Source organism: Nematostella vectensis, chromosome 4 (genome assembly GCF_932526225.1).
Source record: "Nematostella vectensis chromosome 4, jaNemVect1.1, whole genome shotgun sequence".
NCBI lineage: Eukaryota > Metazoa > Cnidaria > Anthozoa > Actiniaria > Edwardsiidae > Nematostella > Nematostella vectensis.
Genome location: NC_064037.1, coordinates 9,336,350 through 9,353,656, shown reverse-complemented (window position 1 = coordinate 9,353,656; position 17,307 = coordinate 9,336,350). Strand labels below are relative to the sequence as shown.

The 17,307-nt window shown below is 43.1% G+C and overlaps 2 protein-coding genes across 2 annotated transcripts; one reads left to right on the top strand and one right to left on the bottom strand.

Moving 5' to 3' along the window:
* Positions 1–11: 11 nt before the first annotated feature.
* LOC5522382 lies at positions 12–6,384 on the top strand. Its single transcript, XM_032367731.2, has 2 exons — positions 12–756; positions 4,293–6,384. The coding sequence occupies exons 1-2, from the start codon at positions 133–135 to the stop codon at positions 5,442–5,444; spliced, it is 1,776 nt and encodes a 591-aa protein (XP_032223622.2). The 5' UTR covers positions 12–132; the 3' UTR covers positions 5,445–6,384.
* LOC5522383 (bone morphogenetic protein 1) lies at positions 6,228–15,825 on the bottom strand. Its single transcript, XM_032367730.2, has 12 exons — positions 15,596–15,825; positions 14,438–14,617; positions 13,793–14,140; positions 13,369–13,716; positions 12,684–13,007; positions 12,159–12,509; positions 11,525–11,878; positions 10,560–10,645; positions 10,133–10,242; positions 8,990–9,152; positions 7,700–7,920; positions 6,228–7,005 (listed from the first exon to the last, which is right to left on the bottom strand). Exons 1-12 carry the CDS (start codon positions 15,639–15,641, stop codon positions 6,822–6,824), a joined length of 2,715 nt encoding a protein of 904 aa, XP_032223621.2. The 5' UTR covers positions 15,642–15,825; the 3' UTR covers positions 6,228–6,821.
* Between the last annotated feature and the right edge of the window lie 1,482 nt (positions 15,826–17,307).

Below are 17,307 nucleotides of genomic sequence, written 5' to 3'. Positions count from 1 at the left end.
TTCAGGATTCTGTCCTTTTCGTGGATACCTATATCCGGATGTTTTTCTAATGGCTAAAATGGTCAATTAAAAACTTCCTTTAGCACGTGCGTGTATCTTTATATTGCTTAATTACTTCTAAGATTTCGACCAATGGACAAGCAGAATTATATATTGGGGGTCAACACTCGAAATGCACCACCTCGCCTAAAACTTTTTCCAGTTTGCACAAGAAAGACGACGGAACAGTACCTGGTTCCTACAGAACAAGTTACAAATATGGAGAGAACGGAAAAGTCAAGAAAGACATCAAGGCCAGTTAGTGAATTGATAACAATCTTTGATTTTCAGGAGAAAGATCGTCAAACGGAACAAAGAAAAAGCGGGCCATCAAAGGGAAAAGTTTCGTTGAAGCTTGAAAAAAATATCTTACCGGCAACTCAGTCAAAACAGGCAAGGGAAAGCGAGGAGAAAACTCAAAAGAAAAGCGGTGGTGACACACAGGCAGATGAAATGATCACTATAACTTTAAGACCCCAAAAATCAGAAAAAGAAGTCGATGCTTCGTCCGAAAGAGCCTCACAGGATAACAAAGTCCGCAAATCAAAGATAAAAACAGAAGAGTTGAAGGTTCCTAAGGCATTAGAACGAGAGGTCGAGCATGCAAAGACAAGCAAAAAAGACGAAGGCAAAGAAGAATGTGGGACCATCGACGATTGTGTTGAACGCAAAAAGCTTCCAATTGACTGTTCATTAGCAGAGCTACGTCGAGAAATGGTGAGTTTATTTTCAAGTATGATGTGAAGCGCGTGGGGGTGCTCTGATCTTTCTTTTTCTTCTAACTGATAAAAGATGTTTTTAAGTTGATCCTTTTATTTAATCTGTGACTGTAGAATATGATATACCTTTGATTTGATAACCTTAATATGGAACCAGATAGAAAGTACGATCTGAGAATTAAAATGCATTGCAAGCGCTAACTTTTTTGTTTTCGATACAAAGTAAGTAACTATGTGCTAAACAAGTGGAATGTTCGGAATCCTGTGGTACACAATAAACTACAAGGAAAATTTGCCTGCGTCAGCAAAGCGCAAACAAATCTTGCCTCACGCCTGTTATGAGTCAGCAAAAACACTCGCGCGTGCAACTACGCGCGTAACGATAGCCTAAAATATCGGTGTATCAGATACTCTTTCACGAAAAGGTTGTGTAGAAACTTTCAAACTGAAACGCATCTAAAGTACTCTATTCTCGAATTGCCCTGTCCAATACGCTTGATTTAGCACTTAACCTTTAATGATTTATTAATGATGAAGGATGCCACAAAAACGCTTTGGTTTTCAATCGGCTTTTTACAACCTTTTTGAACGACGGATTAACTGTTAAGTGAGTTTTTGTTTGTCATTTTTAAACATAAGCCGCCGTGGAATGGATGAATGACATCAAAACTGTAGTTTTTCTCGTTCAAGGATTTAATAGTTAACCGCGCTAGTTCACGAAAATAGCTTTCACTGAGATCTGACAAAAAGTCTATTGAGTGTTTCTTGTAGATAAAATTAAAGAAAGCTAGACTGAGTTAGTGTTTTTGTTTTTACAATCACAGCTAGTTATGTTTTTTTAATGAGAAAGACGTGTACATAGCTCACGCGAGCTTGTAGGCGGCAACGGATTTACCAAATACTTCCCGACTCTTCCTAACACCAAACAAAAAAAGCCTTTGATCAAACTAAGACGACTCATTAGTTCAAAATTCCCTGAGTGTTTTGTGAGTGAGTAAAAATTGAATAGAATATGTTATTTGTTGATTGTTCTTCAGGGAGAGTAAACACAACCTAATACATGTGCATAGATTGTCACCGCTTGTGACTTGAGGGCTGTTCGCAATTTTTTTTTGTTTTACGAACAGTAATACCGTGCTTTTGTTAAGGTGGCGCGCCGAGGTTGTTTTGGCTAAACAGCTTATAAACTATGATCCCTACAGAAGACTCATTTTCGGCGCGATTTTCGTAAATTTTTCAGATTTTATTAAAACATCAGATTCCGCTAGATTCACTCTGCTTGGAAATCAAATTATTTTTTGTCATGCAAGTTAAAAGGAAGCAATATTTTTATATTAAAATAAAAATCTCGAAATCTGCGATGATTTTTTTCTAAATCTACAGTAACACCTGACAATACACCAACTTGAAGCACACGAATTTTTGGCTTAAAAAAAATCTTAATTTCACGCCAAAATTTTCCTCGCAATATTTGAAAAAATAAATGCGCTCTTGCCTACCAAGATCCATCCCCGAATTTACGCCCCCTGCTAACTCCAAACCCTAAGGCAACTTGTGTGAGAGGGGCAAGAGGACCAGTTTTGCATAAGAATAAATTTCAGATAGTCAATTCGAGAGTATTGTTGTTAAGATAATTTGAAAACTAAAGAATTTTTCCTTTTCAACATTTGAGCCCAAGCCGCGCCTCTTCCAGACTATTACCCGACTCTATTGGTAAAATAGGCCTTACCGAAAGTACTTGCTTGATGTAGTTGTATGTCGAACCTGCGTTTATGAGTAATTGGAATCAAAAGTTGAGTATCTGAACGCGCTTCAAACGAAGCCCACGCTAGTGTCACACATGGTAATCGACGATTGCTGCCTTGTTTGTTTCACATATGACAAAGTTGCACGAGCGGAACTGAGATCCCGGGTTGTGCATTTCGTCCAGATATCTCTATTCTGTGAGAACGCTTACTGTGGAGATGTGAACGCTGAAAGAAACACTCTATACAGTCTAAAGTACGGAAGAATGTAAAAGAACTGCTACGGGTATATATTTTGAAGATGAAATTTGTCAATCTATGAAAAACTATAGATAAGAATAAAACACACATAACCCCCTCTCACTAAAAAAAAACATTGTTATCAAAAAGTTTGCAATTTCGCAGTTTTTTTGACAGTTATTTCGCACGGTATTTTTTTTGTCTACGTTTTTTAAGTTTTTCACTGGACTCTCTCTCTCTCTCTCCCTCTCTCTCTCTCTCTCTCTCTCTCTCTCTCTCTCTCTCTCTCTCTCTCCTCCTCTCTCTCTCTCTCTCTCTCTCTCTCTCTCTCTCTCTCTCTCTCTCTCTCTCTCTCTCTTCTCTCTCTCTCTCTCTCTCTCTCTACTTTATGTTTTTTTTTATTTGAAAGAATCGAAACGGTTAAACGGGTGGAGTCTAGAAAAAGAGTTCAAAGGCGGTGGCATAACCAAATGGAATAGAATAGGAGATATCTGTATGAAATGCACAACCCGGGATGCATGGGATCTCAGTTTCACTCGTGCAAATTTGTCACATGTGAAATAAACAAGGCAGCTCGTCCATGTGTGACGCTGGCCTGGGCTTCGTTTGAAGCGCGTTCATATCCTCAACTTTCGATTCTAGTTTCTCATAAACGCAGGTTCGACAGGCAACTGCATTAAGCAAGTACTTTCGGTAAGGCCTATTTTAGCCATAGCGTCGGGTAATAGTTTAGAAGAGGCGCGGCTTGGGCTCAAATGTTGAAAAGGGATAAATTCTTTAGTTTTCAAATTAACTTAATAAAAATACTCTCGAATTGGTTAAACTCATCTGGAATTTATTCTTGTGCAACACTGGTCCTCTTGCCCCTCTCACACAAGTTGCCTTAGGGTGTGGACTTCGGGGGATGGATCTTTGTAGGCAAGAGTGCATTTATTTTTTCAAAGATTGCGAGGACAATTTTGGCGTAAAATAAAGATTCATCAATCGCGAAGTTTGACAGGTCAGTTTTAAGCCAAAAATTCGTGTGCTTCAAGCTGGAGTATTGTTAGGTGTTACTGTGAATTTAGAAAAAAAATCATCGCGCAGATTTCGATATTTTTATTTTAATATTGCTTCCCCTTTACCTTGCATGAAAAAACTAATTTGATTTCAAACAAGTGTGAATCTTGCGGCATCTGACAAAGCATAGATGTATTAATAAAATCTGAAAAATTCACGAAAATCGGGCCGAAAATGAGTCTAATATAGGGAACTTAGTAAAAGCTGTTTAGCCAAAACAACCTCGGCGCGCCACCTTTGCAAGAATACCATGTCTACGGGTATTGTTTAGAAAGAGGTTTTCCGTGGGGGGTCTGTCGCGCCCGCGCGTGTTGAATATGAATAAATAATAGTCCTAATAATAATCAATAGTAATAAACATGGGTGCATAACCCTTTCAACCACCCACCCCCCCCCCCCCCCCTTAACGTCATCCCCCGTCCTTGATTCTCATGTCCAACTCCCAAAATAAGCCAGCCTCGTTAATCTGTGGTTTCGGTTACGATCTTAGCATTCCTTACGCAAGCAAGACTTGGAGCTGATGAGCCAGCTGCTAGCCCTCAACTCCAGCATACAGAACTTCAAGCTCGAGAAGTCCACTTCGCTCTCCGACCTCTCCGACGTGTCAGAAGCCGACACCATAGCAACCACGAACACCGACACGACCATGCAACCATACGACGACCGAGCAACAAAATGGAGCCTGGGTTCTGACGGAAGCGAATATGACGAAAGCAACAGCAGCGTGAGAACGAGGCCTGAAGGGAAGCAGCAAGCGTGGCAGAATCGAGAGAGCCTGGGATCGGAGGTGAGCGGGTATTACAGCTACAGCGCATCTCCATACGGCAGCGACTCCTCGCTGAATGGCGTCGACAGCTGTATCGAAGATACCGAGAACGATAACTCACTTCCGTCCAACTATCAATTCTACGCCGGAAATGACGTCAATCCGCAGCTGTATGTTCCAGATCCAATCAACATGCATACCGGAAATAAACACTCGCTTCCTGTGTACAGCGGAAGTAATTGTGCTCTCCCGTCAAATTACCATTATGGCAGTGATCACATGAGGTACGGCGTCGAAAGCCCGAGGTCTTTGTCTCCAGATATCAACCATTCTCGTCAACGCTCATGGTCTCGAAGAGAACCCCTCCAGAGCAATGAAAAAACCGGAAGTGACCCCTCACTTTGCACGAGGTACAGGCAAGATATACTTCCTGTTCACAATAACAGCCAATCATATCACGTCCACGACGAAGCCAGGAACAAGAGGAGGATGTACGTCAACAAGAGTCGTCGACATAGCGCTATGACTATCACTTCCGGTGGGTACCAGTCCTCTAGCAGTCTGTCGTGTAGCGGAAGTGATTATTCCTTGTACGGAAATGACGCGAGTAGTGACGAAAACGGCCGAGCGACTCCGCCACTTCCGCCGCAGAGAATGCAGAAATGGCAGCGCTCGAAAAGTACCACCAATCTTGCTTCCCCTACCATCCAGAGGACCATTCGAGTGGACCTGCGGAAAAACGTCCCCGCCATCGAGCTGGTCCTTCCCATTCAGCCCGTCAGAAGAGCGTCCAATGTGCGCATGGCAGAGACGCGACCGCTGGACAGGATGAACGGTATGAGTACGATGAGCAAAAGGCAGAGCATGATTTGGTGAATAGGTGATCGTAGGCTCAGAACAAGAGAAGAGCTGCTAGATAGGGCAGGTTAGTCGAGATGGAAAAAAAAGATTGCACATAATTATAAAAGACAAGTTCTGTTATGCAAATACATCTCAATTAACTTACCAATATCCTTAGAAAAAATAATTAGAACATTTGGAGTGTAGCCAGCTTAAGCGAGACCATACCCTTTAACCCGCCATTACCCTACACATAAAAGTTAAGTTCTAAAGGGATATTAAACAATTCCGCAGCTTGGTCGTGTATGATATTTTAAGATGAGAGGAATGAATGACGAGGAAACCCTTAAAGGAATCATGCGGGTTTATTCAAGCTGGCTTTCGCTTCACGGCCCTTCAGCCATTAGAATGAGGATTTGTTGGCTTAGTTAAAGTGTCTTTCCCAGCAAAATACTAAGTATTACAGCATTAATTAATTTCATCGTATGATTGGGGGCAGTAATTTCGAAATTTCCGACTGAGGTTGGCTGATAACGTATAAAACTTAATTTTCCCGAAAATTTGTCCTCCAATTTTTTATGAAAACCGATGAAGACAAATACAAATATGCGGCTGACAAGGTTATTTAAAGAGCCAATAAAAACGACCACAAGACAATGGTCTTGCTCTATAGATGAATCAAATATACATATATAAAAATATTACTGACGAAGAGCTTGGAAATAAGGTTGAATATGAGGTTTATGCAAACCCTGTTTAAAGTCAATGTGGCTAAAACCTTATACACCCGGACGGAGACTAACACATATAGACAAGGACTCCCTAGTCTGCATTTTACTAAAAATATCGAGAATACACTACTTTTAGCATATGCTGTGATGTGAAATTTACCAAAATATCCATTATAATCAGTTTGATTAGATTACTTGTGTACTACTCCATTTGATTATGGTGAATTAAATTGATTTTATGATTATCTACATCTTGTTCTTATCTTACATCTTGCATTTTTGAAAGGGGGGGGTGTCAGCCATATATGAACATATGGCGATAATCTAACGAGCCGAGCTGTCTTTTGATTACCACAAGTAGCTTGAGATAGGGTTATAAGTAATACCACAAGAGTTATTCTACTGCAAGATAACACTTATTATACGCTTAGCGACAAATTCCACAATGATAAAACTACCTAGACTTTATATTCAGGAACAATCTGAAATTAACCGCGTAAACGTTATTTCTAGAATAGGGAACAGAGGTGAATTTATTCTCCAAGCCAAGTTTGTTCTACTGCGCATGCTCGGTGTTATTTTCAAAGTCAAGTTTGTTCTACTGCGCATGTTCGATGTGATCTTCCAAGTCGATTTTATTCTACTGCGCGTGTTCGTCGTTATCTTCCAAGTCGATTTTATTCTACTGCGCGTGTTCGTCGTTATCTTCCAAGTCGCACACTTTAAGAGTAGATGCGCGCCGCCGAGGTGACAGCGTCCAAGTCGCCCTCTGTGCAGCGGTGGCTTTTAACTCGACTTTCTCGTCGGCGAACTCAATAGGCGTTACACAATTGTGAACTAGGAATTTTCCGCGATTCTTCTTCCGCCTAGAGATGGGGAAGTCAAAAATGTACTTTTAGTGGGTAGAATTTGCTACAGGCTCGTCGATGGTTTAGCTAACACCTGTTTTCCCTACAAATGTTCTTATTTTTTTTTTTATCCCAAAAATTTATTTATTTATTCACATTCCACCAGTTATACTGGTGCGTAAGGTACAACAGAGCTAGGCTCCAAATCAAGTATCCCCTTGAGCATTGTAAGCACTGTCACTGGGGGTGGTCACTGCCAGAGGGTTAATTGCGTCCCCAGTGGTTCTTTAACGTCCCTTCGGTTCAGGTTAGATTAGTGCAGATTGAAGAGACGGGACCTCCGGTTTAGTGTCCTTATCCGAGGAGAATGTAAACACGGGAGAATAATTTCAACTCACTTGTGACACAAATTCGAATCAAGGCAGGAACCCGAAAAAATCCCCAGTTTGGGCCAGGATTCGAACCTGGGCCATAGCGGTGAGAAGCCGACGCGCTAACACACTAGGCCACCCGTGCTTCCATTTACATTGGAACCCCACCTGTTAGTGAGGATAGCTCTGAACTCTAACCGGGGCATGGGCGGATCCAGGAGGAGAGGGGCTGCAGCACAAGTTATCAAAGATCACAGGGGAGGGGAGGCTATTCCACTACTCCACCCCTAGATCCGCCCTTGCGATGTCCTTATACCGACTGGGGGTCTGTCTAGACTTACCATGAGTACAACACTATTGCTATCAGCGAAGCAGCTAACAGCAAACCGCCAGCGACGGAGAGACCAATTAAGAGCGCGATTTCACCAGTCTCTCGTTCCTCGGCCCATGGGGTAGGGGTAGGACTGGTATCTAATGTGTAAGGTTCGATTGAGATGATATCCCAACCAAAGGCAGCGCTGATATAGTCCACAGACGCGTTCACAGCTTTAACTAGGGTTCTCTGATAAGCACAAGAAAGCGTCTTTTAAATCCAAGTGTGTGTGTGAGGGGGGAGGGGGTGGGGGTGGAACCAAAAGCCGCGCTGATATAGTCCACAGACGCTTTCACAGCTTTAACTAGGGTTCTCTGATAAGCACAAGAAAGCGTCTTTTAAATCCAAGTGTGTGTGTGAAGGGGGAGGGGGTGGGGGTGGAACCAAAAGCCGCGCTGATATAGTCCACAGACGCTTTCACAGCTTTAACTAGGGTTCTCTGATAAGCACAATAAAGCGTCTTTTAAATCCAAGTGTGTGTGTGAGGGGGGAGGGGGTGGGGTGGAACCAAAAGCCGCGCTGATATAGTCCACAGACGCTTTCACAGCTTTAACTAGGATTCACGGATAAGCACAAGAAAGCGTCTTTTAAATACCAAGTGTGTGTGTGAGGGGGGAGGGGGGGTGGGGGTGGGGTTAGAGGGGGTGAAAAGAGGGGGGGGGGGGGTGGCTGTGAGATAGCATCTCTATTTCCATCGAATATTTTGGGGTAAGCTATTGCGATGTTTTCGAATGAATTATGTGAACTATAAAACGTTGGAGATTTCACTATATAGTTTGTCTTTTATTAGTTTGAATTAAAACAACAACAAAGGGTGACCGACTAAGACATTGTATCATCTAGAAGAAGTTTGTTAGACGTTGTTGGCAAGATCATCAAAATAAGATGCCATTAAGGTCTTCTACTAGGGAAGGTAACACTTTGTTCCCCCCCCCTCCACCCCAAAATGGACATCTTGCATGCTTGTCATGCAGATATTTGTAGCATTTTAAGTCACATTGAAATGTACGTTCTCGTATTTAATCCTGGAAAGTATGCAAGGGGTACGGAGTATATAAAGGATGTGCAAAAATGCCAAAAAAGGTATCTTGTTGATTGTTTGTATTATGTTTCATTTAAAAATAATTTTAACAACCCATCCACGATTGGAGTCGAAGTAAGTGATATGTCAAGCCAATGGGAAGGGATTCTTTGCTGATTATTCGGAAATGTGTTTTCAAACAGCAACGTGACATGAGTAACACTCTTTATCTTTTACCTGCGGGATAGCTGTGGATTTCCTACTTGGGTCCAGGCTTAAACCGACAGGATACAACACATACAACACTACAACGAGGCTGCGACCTTGGCCCGGAATGGGAAAATCAGGAACCAGGTGGACTTGGCGGAATGTAATGTTAACCTCGACGTCTATTGACTTCCTGGAAGACATTGGATATGTCGTAACAAAGTTGTCTAAGGAATCTAAGCTTTAAAGGCCTCCGCTTTATAGGGGCAACTCGTTATTAAGGACAGTTTTTATAGTTCAGACAAAAGCTCCATAGGTTTTATAAATCTAAATCCGCTTAATAAGGACACCATGTAGTGAGTGCCACTAGCCTTTCTTTAGGCGTGTCAAAGAATGTGTGATTGCCTGAAATATTGCGCGTTATGTCTGCGCAGCCTGCGTTATTTCAAAATTCACCGATATATAGAGTCACAGGTCTGAAGACAATTGTGTCAGAGATCGGCTTCACCTCTTACTCTCCCATGGCTACATATCCCAGGTCCAAACAATCAAGGAATACATGCTGATTTAAAATCATATAAACAGCCGTCACATCCTTTTATTGATAGCACAGCCTCACGGTTGACCACGAGGCAAATTATCTCACTACACAGGGTCGAATCTGGCTTTTCACTGAAGGGGGTTTTCTCTGTGACACTGTGCTCGACATTGACCGGCGGATAGTAGCAGTCAAAGCTATTGTTACACTTACCGTGCTCGATATTAGGGACTTTAAAATGTGACCGAGTGGTCTCGGCTACGGCTAGGGCGGAGTGACCGAGATAACACTTATTATACGCTTGGCGACAAATTCCACAAATGATGAAACTACCTAGACTTTATATTCAGGAACAATCTGAAATTAACCGCGTAAACTTTATTTCTAGAATAGGAAACAGAGGTGAATTTATTCTCCAACCGGCCACGTACTCGCCAGACCATAAAACTTGGAATTTCACGTCGTGTTTTGGCGGAGAACGGTTGGAAATCTATCAGACAGAACGCATTTTCACGTGCAGCCTTTCAATTCTCAAATTAAACTCATTGTTTACTACCGTCGCCGTACTCGTAACCGTACTCGTATTTTACAGTCCCTATTGACTGGTGGATAGTTGGTCAAGGCTTACACCTTACCGTTCTCGATGTTGACTGACAGCCTTACACTTGCTAGGCTCGTTGGCGCAATAGATAATAGTTGCATTAGCTATCAGCTTCCGGAACAAGATATCCCTATTTGTGATCCACTGATGAAGCAAAAAGGACATTAATAATTTAATAATATTGTATTGATATTGATAATAATTAATAATAATATTGATATTGATAATTGAATAATATTGTAATAATATCAATAAGGCCTAGTTTTTGTGTATACCAAAGTCGAATTTATGGATAACGATTCTCACAGTGCAAACTACAGATATAGATATAAAGAGAAAAGGTAAGTATTCACAATGATAAAGATATAAGCCTCAATCAATTAAATCTACAGCTGGTTTCTTTGCGCGCATGTTGTGTGAGCGATGTTCTGCGTCGTCAGGGCTATTCTGTAAGTTCCCACCTTATCCTCTGTGAGATCTTTCAAGGTGATTTTTACTGCTTGCTCGATGTCTTCTAAGCTTGGCGTTCGTGGAGGGGGGGCTCTTGCTACAAAAACACAGCACAAAGCAATTGACTAAATCATCCAGTCACGCACTGATCTACTGATCTGTTCTATCATGACACCATCATCAGGTCACGCACCACTCTATCCTCCTGTGTCATCCTGTCACGCTTCCCGCCACTCACTACTATAATCGCCTACGCAATCACTACGTCACACACTACTCTACTCACCTGTTCCATCTTGTCACGCCACCTCGTCACACACTTTTCCACTCGCCTGTTTCATCTTGTCACGCCACCTCGACACACTTCTTAACTCGCTTCTTTTATCTTATCACGCCACGTCGACACGCACTTTTAAATTCTCCTTTTCCATCTTGTCACGCCACCTCGTCACGCACTATTCTACTTACCTGTTCCATCTTGTCACGCCACACCGTCACGCACTATTCTACTCACCTGTTCCATCCTGTCACGCCACCTCGTCACGCACTATTCTACTCACCTGTTCCATCTTGTCACGCCACCTCGTCACGCACTATTCTACTCACCTGTTCCATCTTGTCACGCCACCTCGTCATGCACTATTCTACCCACCTGTTCCATCTTGTCACGCCACCTCGTCACGCACTATTCTACTCACCTGTTCCATCTTGTCACGCCACCTCATCACGCACTATTCTACTCACCTGTTCCATCTTGTCACGCCACCTCGTCACGCACTATTCTACTCACCTGTTCCATCTTGTCACGCCACCTCGTCACGCACTATTCTACTCACCTGTTCTATCTTGTCACGCCTACTCGTCACGCTCTATTCTACTCACCTGTCCCATCTTGTCACGCCACCTCGTCACAAACTATTCTACTCACCTGTTCCATCTTGTCACGCCACCTCGTCACACATTATTTTCTACTCACCTGTACCGTCCACTGTGTAGGAAAGCACGAATCCTCTGCTGTTGCCGCCCGCCTCGTCCGAGTGGAACCTGACCGCCATCTGGTGTCCGGTAGAGACCACCTGTTCCCTGGTGACCAGGTAGCCGCAGTACTTGCCGCGTGGCGTGGCGTTGACACCAAAGCCGTCCAGGAATTCCAGGTAATCACCGGAGCAGTGTGCGCTGTAATCCAACTCGAAGTACGTAAACGTTACATAGATCTGGTAACCGAGCTCGTACGAAATCAACCAAGAGCAGTCGTAACCCTTCGGGTAAAAGTCAGGATAGTTCGGAGACTCAACAATTCCCGACGCGTTGGTAAAATTGCGAGGACAATCTGAGATGAAAAAAATTCATATCAAACATATGTGTGCTCCGTCTAGATGGTTCATTGGAGATCGGGGCGAGGATGTGTATTTCGGTGCCACAAAAGACAATAGTAAACAAGTTGCGGGTGACTTTTAGACAGCGTTTAATTGAGGGGCAAAAAGTGCAAGAACATGATTAAAATAAAATTCCAAATATGGTATAAAATCTCCTTTTAAGGCAATAAACTTGCGAAAAGGCAACGACTTTGTAATAACAAAAACCGAGGAATTTTATCATCATGTACTTACCGCCTCTGTACTGAGTGTAGCTTGTATCAAAGCCACTCCTTGCTACCCGGCCATTCGTCACAAACTCCACAAGCATGGCATTCCCGGATGTGACCACGTGACGCTTGACATCCTTGTCCGAGCAGAACCTTCCGAGAGACTGCGAACTATTATCAGGTCCGTCGAACACTTCAATGTAGTCACGCGAGCAATTTACGGCAAACTCCAGATCGAGAGTTAGGAATAAGAGGTCGACTGCGTAACCAGGCCGCTGCTCTATTTGCCATGCGCAGTACACGTTGTTGGGGTAGTTGTCTGGGTAGCGGGGGGACTGGATAGAGCCGCGACTGCTGTTCAGATACCCTCCGCACTCTGGTAAACAAACAATGAGCAAAGTATTCTTAGAAATATCTAATTATCAATCAGAGGGAGGTAACAGACTTCGTTTTCGCCACAAACACATTGGACGACAATTCTATGTCATAGGAATTCCAGGGATGGGGACCTTTGACAATTTACACAATGATAAACTTTTCTTTTACCCACCAAACAGCAGCGACGTGTAGTGTATCTGGAGACCAGCGTTCGCGAGACCCGATGTTGATTCATACTCCAAGCGCACTTCATCGGTTTTGGAGTAGATCAGCTCCCCTTTCTGGTAACCACAGTAACGACCAATCACCGAGCCGCCTTCTTTGATCACGAGGTGGTCACGTGAACAGTCCTCCGTCTGCTGCAGGTAAAACCGGTCAAACACGATCGAAATCACGTGACCAGCTGGCGCTTGTAGGACCCAGAAACAGTTTTCTCCGGTTTGTTTAGGGGAGAGGATAGTGCCTTCGATAGCGGCGTTTAAAGTCTTGTTACATCCTGGGACAAGAAAAGGTAGAACTGGGTTAAAAAGGGCAAAATCACGTTTTTTCGCAATTTTCAGCTTACCACAAATCCACATATCCTTTGTCCCTCAGCTTATTCTTTGTAACACACCCCGTGTACCACACCCCTTGTACCACACCCCGTGTACCACACCCCTTGTACCACACCCCGTGTACCACACCCCTTGTACAACACCCCTTGTACCACACCCCGTGTAACACACCCCCTGTACCACACCCCTTGTACCACACCCCGTGTACCACACCCCTTGTACGCACACCTTTTGTACGCACACCTTTTGTACCACGCCCCTTGTAACACACCCTTCGTACCACACCCCTTGTACGCACATTACCTGATTGTACCGCGCGGTAGAGAACTTTGAAACCACGCCTCGTTTCCGTCAGGTCAGACCGGAACTGCACAGTCAGCTCATTACCACTAGACTGTACCCATTGACCAATCATGTAACCACAGTATCGACCAATCAGCGCCGAGTTCCCGACTGGCCCGTCCCAGACCTCGAGCGCATCATCACTACACGCGGACGAGTACGCTAGATCCAGGAATTCTATGGCCAGTGATACCAATTGTCCAGCGGTCACCTGGATGCGGTATGTGCAGTTCACGTTTAGCGGATAGCTGTCGGGGTAATACGGGGACTCGATGACTCCGCTGCTGCTAGTCAACGTTTTATTACACCCTGTGGGAGAAAACAGTAAAATCTTTAACAATTTGTCAACATTTCTACCTCAATTCACATCATGGCTTCAACTTACCTTCAAACTCCGAGTACGTGATGAGAAAGCCTCGGCCCGACTGTGTCGAGTTGGAGCGCATGCGTACTTCCACCTCATTACCGCTAGTCACCAGACTCTCTGGTCGCTCCAGGCTCCCACAGTACTCCTTTAGCCTGGTCTGTACACTAGACCGCGCGTCCAAGACCTCTAGAGAGTCCTTTGCGCATGCGTCACTCAGCTCGAGGTTTAAGAAGCTGAAGTGGAGGGCCACCCTGGAGCCTGGAGCGAGCGTGATTTGCCAGGTGCACGTGCCGATATTGGGCATGTCACGTGGGTAGTTTGGGTGCGTCAGCTGACCAGTGGAGTTGGTGAGATTGCCGCCACATCCTGGCGAAGATAGATATACTTATTTGTAAGTGATAGAGAGACTATTGTCTAAAATTGTTAAAACTATTGTAACTAAGGCTCCATCAAGATTGTTTGTGAGGAAGCTCGAGGCTTTTTATTATAGTGCGTCGAGAAAGCAAACCTTTGGTAAGCCAAACACATTCGCTTTGGCTATATGCCTGACGATCGGGAAAGGTCCTTAATGGACTAAATGCCCGACTGTTCTCAATTTATTCAAACAACCCAGTAAATTGTCGACGTAATGAGTTCAAAACGAGCATCTACGCTAGTTTGTACCTGCCCAAGAGGACCCAAAGGCGAAGGATGCGGCAGTAGTCGATGGTTTTAAGTTGACGCCTTCAGGGATTCGTGAATTATACATGATGTCATCGGTAATGGACGGCGTGGGATCGAGGCTATGGACTACAGGCGCCACGATGATGAGCAGAAGCGAGAGTTGCATGCTGGGTAACGCCCCTAGTGAAGAATAAAGGGTGTTAGGCGTGATAAGGAAAAGTTAGACGAAAGACAAGATTAAACGAGGGAAAAGAGGGAATATTATGTTAAATATAGGGTAAGATGGATAAGATAACTAGAAGGACGTTTGGATAGCTGTGGTGTGGTGAGGTGTGGTGTGGTGAGGTGGTGTGGTGTGGTGAGGTTTGGTGTGGTTTGGTGTGGTTTGGTGTGGTGTGTGTGGTGTGGTGTGGTGTGGTGTGGTGTGGTTTGATGTGATGTGGTGTGGTGTGGTGTGATGTGGTGTGGTGTGGTGTGGTGTGGTGAGGTGAGGTGTTGTGTGGTGTGGTGAGGTGTGGTGTGGTGTGGTGCGATAAGGTGACGTGAGGTGAGGTGAAGTGAGCAGGTGATAATATTATAGTGAAAATAATAAATAACAATAAAGTCTTAGTGATATAATAGATCTGTTGTTTTTTGTTCGAGATAGATTTTAAGCCATAATGTCGTCAAAGCATCCAAAGAACGTTAATGGAAATTAGTTTCTTTAACATTAATGTAATTAATACCAATAAATGTAATAAAAATCATATTTTATTCCCAACATTCCTACCCCGTTTAAGATTTATTTAGATTTATTAATCAGTCAACTTGAATAGCTCACATACAATAATAGACAATACACCTCCAGATCCGTGTGGTATCAGACAAGAGTAATAGGGGAAATCCAAAATCGAGTATGCCACCGTTATTAGCTTGATAGCGCCGAATCTTTTTGTACTTCAAATTGCCTTTGTTTACTGATATTGTACAATTTGTCATGGATTGTTCCCTCACGAAGCCTTTACAAATGTCATGACTCCTGTCCGGTCGTCTTTGCAAGAGCTACTTACATCTTTCAAAAGCTCAACGCAGAAGTTTCATATCACACTGATATTCTTTCACAGACACGCTAAAACGCCTATCAACAAACTTCTAAGTTCTTTGCGCAACACGACTTACCAAGAAACGTCAATGTATCAGCTAGAGGTCGCTTCAATACTTGCATTAGACTTTGATCCTTGGTGGTCGGTGATCTTGGCGGTATTTCCGCTGAAAACGTTAATACATTTGATCGTGCAGCGATTTCTTTCACTCGAAGCGCGCACTATACAAACATCTCATAAAGAATTAAGCATAACTTCACTCTCCCTGCCGGCTAATAATTGTAATCCATAGTTAGGTAAACAAGTATTTGGCGAGGCTTAATGAACCTGTCAGAGCTTCACAAGTTGTCATCAGTCTTGAGCGCCAAAAGGAAACGTCAGTTTGACAAATGACGCAAGTAGATGACGTGAGAGATCACATATTGGTATCGTTTATTTTAATGTGGTTGTACCCTGGGTACTAGAGGCTCCGAGCTTCACGGCGACGACGATTTGAGCGCTTTGTTGCCGCTAAATTTACAAAATTGCAAAAGCACATCTTCGAATGATACAACAGCAAGAAAATGTCTATACCCCATTTCACATTGGAAAAATATTTCACTTCTTATAAAGTAACGAGATTGTGAATATAACCCTAACCGCATTAAATGTTCAGCTGAAAGCACGCGCAAGAAAATGCGCGAAAGCTCCCGTTACAGTTTTAGGTTTCCTTGCATACCCAGATATACCCTTTGACGGAATGCTGTTCATTTTCGGCTTAAAAAGCCAAGAATCTTGATGTCTATCAGGTGTCAGGCACTTCTTCTTTCGATTGTTGCCGTAAAGGTCAAATGCATGTACTACTAACGCCTCTCTGACATTTTCCGGCTCAACATAATTCATAAATTATGGGATTTTAGATTTTTTTTGATGGCTACGTTGTTTGCTTAGTTAATTTTGAAATCAGAGTCTTTTTAGAAGCTTTAGAGTACACACTTGAATGTATTGGTGGAATCTCTTCGCAAATACACAAGGCCTCGTACGAGCAGAGAGAGCGACCAACAGACCAAAGAAGCTACAGTTTACCATGGTCTCCAAATACAAGCAGAGAGAGCGACACAAAAAAAGCTAAAGTATCCCAACCATGTTATGACTCCATCAGGCTACAGTCTATTGCATGTAAATTCATAACATTTTTTCTTCTTTAAGAGATTTATCTCTAGGAAATGGAGTAAGAGATAGTGACGCACTGTTTTACTGACTCGTGTGAAACGAGAAAAGAAACGATGTCTTTAGGCAAAACTTTCTAAAACTCTCTAAAGTGCGCATAGCTATCTTAAAACAATTGCTATGTGTCTTATTTTTTACTTGATTCTCTGAACCTATTTAGAGATGAGTGCTTTGCTTTTCGAGTATATTGAATTTCACCCTAACCTCTTGACACGGTGTCAGCAAAAAGACTCTCGTGCAATTTTTTTTAAAGACAACCAAAAAACTTTTTTAAAAATAGGTGGTGAGTCTGGACGGACCATTTGATATTTTAGGGGGCCTAGGGAGGAGGGATGCGACCACACCTTACTTTGTATGCACGATTTTTATTTTTCACGTAGAGCTCTAAAGACTATATGCACTCTTTTTGAAAAGAGTTGGGATTTTTCCTTGCGCGATCAGTAAAAACGCGTCAACTCTACACTCCTCTGTTGTGAAAACGAGGTCGGTACCCCCATTTTTTTATTACATTTTTTTGGAAGCCCTTAACTTCAATATTGTTTATGCCAAGTTTTAAAAAGTTCTGGGTTGTAGAACTAT